Genomic DNA, 7,650 nt, shown 5'->3' with positions numbered 1-7,650 from the left:
TTGAAGGGTCTTATCGCGATTTGAGATGAACAGTGAACGATGAGTATGAATTGATGGTCGGGGTGTGGTCGGGAGGCGACGCCGGTAACGATGGTGATGGAAGTGTGAGTCACCACTGACCGGAGGAAGTTACTTTTATGTGTGTATGAGAGAGGAAGAAGATGAAGAAAAGGGTTAATGTGAGTTAAGTGTCACGTCAATAAAAATTAGTGAGAGGTAACGATTGCGACTTTACTGAAAATGAATTAAAAGTTCGATAATTGTATTGCATGTTTCAAATGTTAGATGACCAAAATGCAAACGTCCTAAAAGTTTAGGGACTATTTATATACTTTACCTTAAATTTAATTTCATATTAATGTGAGTGGATTCTTCTTATTTTGAATATTTCTATTAATAACATTAATTAAAAAAATTATATTGATAGCATACAAAATTGAAAACACAGCCGCATGTGGCTGGGTATCTGGATCATAAAGATATTGTAGGTGGTAGTCTGGGGAGCTTACCCTGGGAAAAGGTTTTTGCCTTCATTTGTGGGGTTCATGGATGTGTCCTTCAATTCACTCTAGTTCATAACTGTAAAACCCTGCCTCTGAATTATATGTAGTGGCAATGGTAAAACAACTATTTTACATTTAATGTTTATTCTTCGAATGTTCCCCCCACAGGACACAGTTTAATACCAATAATTCAGTGAAGCTCTGCTTACCTCAAGGGTACTACTAAATGTACCAAATTTACTAAATCTACCATTAAACAATCATTTCCTCCGCTATCCATTACCATTAAACAATCATTTCTTCCACTACTCATTAAATAAATTCCTTACTAAAAATCTCACTATATATTAATAATCATCCATTACATGATAAGTGAAAGCAAAAAACGTGAGGTGGGAAGTAGGGGTGTATTTGCAGTTCGGTTAGGTTTTTTACCAAAATTTAATCGAACCGAAATAAACGGGTTTTCAAAATTTAAACCGAAATCAAATGGTTAAAATACCAAAAAATCAAAACCATTTTTTTCGGTTCGGTTTTTTTTGAATGTTCAGTTCGATTTATCGTTTTTCAATAAAAAACACTTGAAACTATAATTTTTTTTAAAAAAAATTACATATTCGGTTCAATATGAAACAAATGGGTTACATATAGAAAACCCGAACCAAACCGAATCAAAAGAATTGAGACTTTAAAATAATTTAATTTTAGTAGGATCTGATTTGTTTAAATTATTTCAATTTCGATTTAATTTTATTTTTTGTTACATATTAATTTTATTTTTATTTGAATTTTTAGATATCACAAATTTTTTTAATCAAACAAATTTATAATAGATCTGAGACTTTTGATCGATTAACTCCCAATCCGGCGCAATTTAATTTAGACTCACCCTAAAGAAACCAAAGGGTATGAGTGTGTAGTGATTTTTCTTTTCTTTTTTTAATGAGAGCAAATGGCTTTGATTTCAAAGATTGCACTTTTTTTTGGTGGGCAATGCCAATGATTATAATTATAATTTCCCAAAGTCACTTGTAATAAAAAAAATAAAAAGGTGGTAAGTTTAGTAATTTTCTTGGTACATTTAGACACACCCCATTGCGAAAGCATGAGAAAGGTTGACAATTCTAATCCGAAAAATAAGAGAAAGGATGACAATTGAGTAATGACGAGTGTTTCTAGCTATTTCTCGAAGGGGCTAACTATCTATCATATCTGAAACTTGTCTAAGCCAACTACGGTTGAAGCTGATCAAACTCAACTCTCGCCTGGCAACTCTTAGTCGCTCAACTCGCTACCAAGATGCCCTCCATCTATTCGACGAAATTCACTGTCTACACCACGATGTTGGACCCGACCATTACACTCTCTCCACCACCCTCAAGGCATGTGCCAATCTCCCCAACCTCCCATTCGGAACGAAACTCCACACCTACTCCATCAAATCCGGCTTCAAAGCCTACTTTCATGTCTCAAACACTCTCCTTTTCCTCTATTCCAACACGCATCATTTAGCTTCCGTTCAGAGGGTTTTTAATGAAATTAAATACCCGGATGTTTATTCTTGGACTACCATGTCGTCTTCATGTACAAAATTGGGAGGAATTTCTTATGCTCTCCATGTGTTTGATAAGATGCCTAAGAAAGAAGTGGCGGTATGGAATGTGATGGTTACTGGGTGTATGGAAAATGGGTATGAAGACCTTGGGTTTGGCTTTTTTAAGCAAATGCACTTTTTGGGTTTTAAGCTTGATAATCATAGCTTTGCTAGTGTGTTGAGCGAGTGTTATAGTGAAAATTTGGGATTTGGGAGGCAAGTTAAAGCTTTGGTAGTTAAAACTGGGTTTTTGTTCCGAGCTTCTGTGGTTAATGCAGCGATTACTACGTATTTTAATTGTGAAGATGTTGTAAATGCATGCCGGGTTTTTGAAGTAGAGAGCTTCGTGTATGATCCCATTACTTTTAATGTAATGATAGATGGTTTAATGAACGTAGGAAGAGTCAAACAGGCATTGTTAATGTTTGGGGAGATGTTACAGGCTTGCTTGAGCCCCTCTGAACTGACTTTTGTGAGTCTACTTAGCTCTTGTTCATGTGGAAGAGTTGGGGATCAAGTATACGCACAAGCTGTAAAGTTGGGTTTTGAACAGTCTACCTCTGTGGGAAATGCAGCGATAACGATGTATTATAGTTGTGGGGATTTAAATACTGTTCGGTGAGTTTTGAGAGATTAGAGCAAAAGGATATTGTGTCATGGAATACTCTGGTATCAACTTATGCTCAAAGAAGCTCTAGTAGCTCGACTTTTCTTATCTACGTGGAAATGCAAAGGTCAGGGATTGAACCGGATGAGTTCACTTTTGGAAGCTTATTGTCATGCTCAGAACTCATAGAAATGGGTGAGATGATTCACGCCCTTGTGTTTAAAAATGGACTTATTTCGAGAGACCAGGTCTCCAACGCATTGGTTTCTTCATACTCTAAGCATGAGAAGATGAATCAAGCCTATCAATTATTTCAAACGTCTACCAAGAACTTGATTTCCTGGAATACTTTTATATCAGAGTTCTTTCTAAATGGGTTCCCAACTCAGGGCCTAGAGCAATTAGCCAAACTGTTCATGTCAAACCTCAGGCCAAATGCATATACACTTAGCATCGCTATTAGTATTTGTGCCAGCATCTCATCCTTACGTAATGGGAAACAGCTTCACGGTTATATCCTCAGGCATGATTTTTCTCCAGAAACATCTTTAGGCAATGCTCTAATCTCAATGTACGCAAAATGTGGAACTTTAAATTGGTCTTTGAGAGTTTTTGATGAGATGATTGAAAAGGACACAATCACTCTCATTTCTTCTTTTGCGCAGCATGGTGAAGGTAAAGAAGCTGTCCTTTGTTTCAAGGCAATGAAAAGTGCAGGTGGGGTTAAACCTGATCAAGCAACATTTACTACTCTTATTTCTGCCTGCAGCCATGCTGGTTTAGTTGATGATGCCACTTGGATATTAAATTCCATGGTAAATGAGTATGGCTTTGTGCCCAGAGAAGATCATCTTTCATGCATGGTTGACCTTCTTGGTCGGGCTGGGTATCTTGATGAAGCTGAAAGGGTAATAAACAGTGAGCATATTGAACCCCAATCTAATATCTGGTGGACCATTTTCAGTGCTTGTGCTGCTCACAGTAATCTATGGCTTGCAAGAATTATTGCTAAGCTTCTCCTTGAAATAGAGCAAAATATTCCATAAGCTTATGTGCTTTTATCAAATACATATGCAGCTGCTGGACAATGGGAAGATGCAGCTAGTATGAGGGAATCGATGAAAAATGTTGGGGTAACGAAGCAACCTGGCTCAAGTTGGATCAGTATATAGATCCCTTCTGATGCACTCTTCTCTCTCCCCTCCAGGGCAAAGTCATTTTCTGTTCTTGTTGTGTCAGATGGCCTTTATTATTTGTCTCCAAAAAACTGAACAGAACTCATCCTGAGTTGGCAAGGGTGTCCTCTGAAGGTCTAATTATTATCACAGGTTATTCCTTACTCTTTTAAGTTGCATGTAAATTATAAAATTTGAGTTACTCTGGCGGAGAAAGTGCTTCTATATTTGCTTATGAATATAGATACCTTGAGATAATCTTCTAGGAAGAAAGCAGACGTCAATTAACAAAAGAAGATGCAAATGCATTATAACCAAAATGGTTTGATCCTTGAAGGCTAAAATCCAGAGCTCAACTTGGTGGATTGGGGATTTGGTTTCTCGTCCAGACAAGTTTAGAAGAAAATGAAGCTGCCACTAAGAAGTTTGATCAGGCTGCATCAAATATGTCATTCCAGCCAGCACGTTAAGTGTTTCACCTAAAACAATACCACTGATATAAGATAAAAATTCAGCTCAATTCGTTAAGGTACAAGTTTTCAATTGATTCTGTTGTGTCATGGTAAAAGATTAATCTTTAGCTCTAAATGAAAATATACCTGTTCGGGTAACTAAGTAGAAGTGATGTGTCAGTCACCAGTCTTGTGCCCTTAACATTGCAAATTTTATATTATTTATTAATTTAATTGATGGGAAATTTGCGCTTATTTTATTTGTTGTCAAACATGTATTCCTACCTTTGTTTTGCTCATCTGGAACTCGTGTAGCTTTTTCTTTACTGATTTTGCCTGCAATTCAATAATATTAAGGGTAAAGTACACAAACATTCTCTCAACTATAGAATATTGCTTTATTGAGTCTATTAACTATTAAAAGTTACAAATGATTCATCGACTATAGGGTTGCTTTGTCGAGTCTCTACTATTAAAAGTTACAAAATGATCACTCAACTATTCATTATGTTCTAAACTCGTCTTTTTCAATTAAAAAATTAACGGTCATCTGAGTTGAATGTTAGCATATTAACTGAGATATGATAGTCGTTTGAGATTATGAGATTGGATTTTATCATATCTCAGTTAACATTTTAACGTTCAACTCAGACTATAGTTAAATTTTCAATGGAAAATGATGAGTTTGAAACATAATAAATAATCGGGAAACCATTTTGTAACTTTTAATAGTTAAGGGACTCAACAAAACAACTTCATATAGCAGGAGGATCATTTTGTAAATTTTAACAGTCGAGAGACTTAATAAATTAATATCCTGTAGTTAGGGGACCATTTATGTATTTTACCCTAATATTAATTGATTACCGCTACATTTGAAGTTGTTGCCAGCATTTTGCATAATTTCGATTGTATACAAATCTCTGAATTGGTTCAACTTTATCCCTGACCATTTATGTAACAGAGTTTGTCAAATTTATAGGTTGGGATATTTGATTTTAAGGTCATCAACAATGAGCCTAAATCAATACCAATAATCTCCACAACAGCATTTGAAGGTTCCAGTTGAAGGAGCTCGTGTGCTGCCTTTGAAGCTAGTTCCATGTTCCCATGTATTTTACAAGCACCAAGCAATGCAGCCCAGCCGATTGAACCAGGGTTGACTGGCATACTCTTTATGAGCTTCTCAGCTTCATGTAGCTTGCCTGCTCGACCCAATAGATCAATCATGCACGAATAGTGCTCCACTTCTGGTTCAATTCCGAACTTATCTTTCATGACGTTGAAATACTTCTGGCCCGCCTCAACTTTTCCAGTATGAGCACAAGCTGAGAGAACGGAGATGAAGGTTATACTTGTAGGGGAAATATTTCGCTCCAGCATGTGCTCAAAAAGAATTAATGCCTCCGTTCCAACCCCATGTTGTGCATAACCAGCAATCATTGAATTCAAAGAGACAGTATTATGTTCTGGCATCCAATCGAAAAACTGTCTTCCGTCCTGGAGATTTCCGCATTTCGAGTACATAGCAATCAAGGCATTATTGACTTGAATTTGATTAGGGACGTTAGATTTGGTTATCAGTGTATGGATCTGTCTTCCCAGAGAAGGTGATGACGAATTGGAGCACGCACTAACTACATTTACAAAGCTACAATCATCAGGGTGATAACCGACACGTTGCATCTCCCGGAAACACTCGAGAGCCTCCTTAGGGAGTTCGTCATTCAAGGAGTACCCCGATATCAAAGTGTTCCAAACAACCAAATCCGGTCTGTAAACCTCTTCAAAAACTTTCCTACAATCGGGCATGTCACCTCCACATTTTGAATACAAATCAATCAAACCACTCGCAGCGTGAGCATTTTGATGGAAGCCAGTCTTGATCAACATAGCATGGAACTGAAATCCTCCAAGCAGATCCTTTAAGCTTGTAAAGGCTGTCAAAACACTGGCCAAAGTAAACATATCAACATCGAGTCCTCTCTTAACTATTTCCTGAAACAATGCCAATGCTTTTGCACCCTCTTTATGTTGCCCGTAGGCCACAATCATGGAATTCCAAGGCACTTCATCTTTCCCCTCCCCCATCTCATTAAACACCCGCTTTGCTTCCTCTAAAAAACCTTCTTTGCTATAATTTGAAAGCAACGCATTGTTGACCGAAGCATAGTGTCGAAACTGTCTTTCGGTTGGACCCGAAATTGGGCTTCGACTTGGATTAAACGAATTGGAGTCGCCACCGATCATTTATTTAAAAATAAATGGGTTGACCGAATACCTTGTAATTTACCTGATCTGCGTCTTACCAAAGATGTGTCGGATTCGGGAGTCGGTTACAATCAAGGAAGGGTTAGCACCCTTGAACTATCCTTTCGGTACTACGTAATTTCCAGTTGTCTTTAGTTAAGAAAAATATAAATTTAAATTAAGAGGTAAAATAGCGATCTCGACTACTTAAAATTGATTGATTTAAAAGTGAACCTTTTAAGAGTCAAAATGTGTATTAGAAAAGGTGATGAAAATAAATTAAAATTGAAAAATAAAGAAAATGAAATGAAGAACAAAATAACAATAAATGATACACCAAAAGTAACATAATCGACATGGAGATATAGAACATGAAGGAAATAAGAATGAAGACAAGTATGACAACATATGATAAGGTAAAAAATGAAAGAATAAAGAAATAAGAAAATAAGACACAATAAAACGAAAAAAGAAAAGAATAAATAAATAAGGAAAGCATAATAAAAGTGAAATAAAGTAATATATGCAAATGTAAAATAATAAGAATTAAATAAAATGTACATATGTATATATAAAAAAATGTAAAATAATAGCGTATAAAGTAAAATAAATAAAATTAATAAAAACATATAATAATATTAATACCATATATATATAATAGCTAAATATGAGAGAGAGGAAAAATATATAATAATAATAGAAAAACTAAATAATGAAAATAAATATAATAATAAAAAAGTAAAGAAATAATAAGATAAAATACAAAATATACATATATATATATATATATATATATATATATATATATATATAATATAGCATATAAGTAAAATAATAATATACTAATAATACATATACGAGAGTGAAATAAAAACTAATAATATATATATAAATATTATAATGTAATATAAAAAGATAATTAAAATTAAAATCCAGAAAAAGGATTAAATTGAAAGAACTACAAGATAGAGGTCGAAAGTCAAAGAAATATTAAGGATTAATTTCAATTTGGGGGTGAAATAACTCTTTAAAAGATACGAGGGACCAAAAGGGTAATTTACCCTATTTT

The 7,650-nt window shown here is 35.0% G+C and overlaps 1 protein-coding gene and 1 pseudogene across 1 annotated transcript; one reads left to right on the top strand and one right to left on the bottom strand.

Moving 5' to 3' along the window:
- The first annotated feature begins 1,455 nt into the window (after positions 1-1,455).
- Positions 1,456-4,066, top strand: LOC120131015 (annotated as a pseudogene).
- A 230-nt stretch (positions 4,067-4,296) lies between these two features.
- On the bottom strand, positions 4,297-6,422 carry LOC120131013 (pentatricopeptide repeat-containing protein At3g49710-like). Its single transcript, XM_039148130.1, has 3 exons — positions 5,363-6,422; positions 4,617-4,667; positions 4,297-4,358 (listed from the first exon to the last, which is right to left on the bottom strand). Exons 1-3 carry the CDS (start codon positions 6,420-6,422, stop codon positions 4,297-4,299), a joined length of 1,173 nt encoding a protein of 390 aa, XP_039004061.1.
- Positions 6,423-7,650: the final 1,228 nt, after the last annotated feature.

Source organism: Hibiscus syriacus, unplaced genomic scaffold, assembly GCF_006381635.1.
Source record: "Hibiscus syriacus cultivar Baekdansim isolate YM2019G1 unplaced genomic scaffold, ASM638163v2 tig00110548_pilon, whole genome shotgun sequence".
Lineage (NCBI taxonomy): Eukaryota > Viridiplantae > Streptophyta > Magnoliopsida > Malvales > Malvaceae > Hibiscus > Hibiscus syriacus.
This window is presented reverse-complemented; position numbering and strand designations above follow the sequence as displayed.

Excerpts from the sequence above, each read along its gene's own strand:
- LOC120131013 (XM_039148130.1), bottom strand. The coding sequence starts at position 6,422 with ATGGGGGAGGGGAAAGATGAAGTGCCTTGGAATTCCATGATTGTGGCC. Across the intron at positions 4,668-5,362 it reads TGCTGTTGTGGAGATTATTG|GCAAAATCAGTAAAGAAAAA; the intron begins GTATTGATTTAG and ends ATTGAATTGCAG. Across the intron at positions 4,359-4,616 it reads TCCAGATGAGCAAAACAAAG|GTGAAACACTTAACGTGCTG; the intron begins GTAGGAATACAT and ends GTATTGTTTTAG.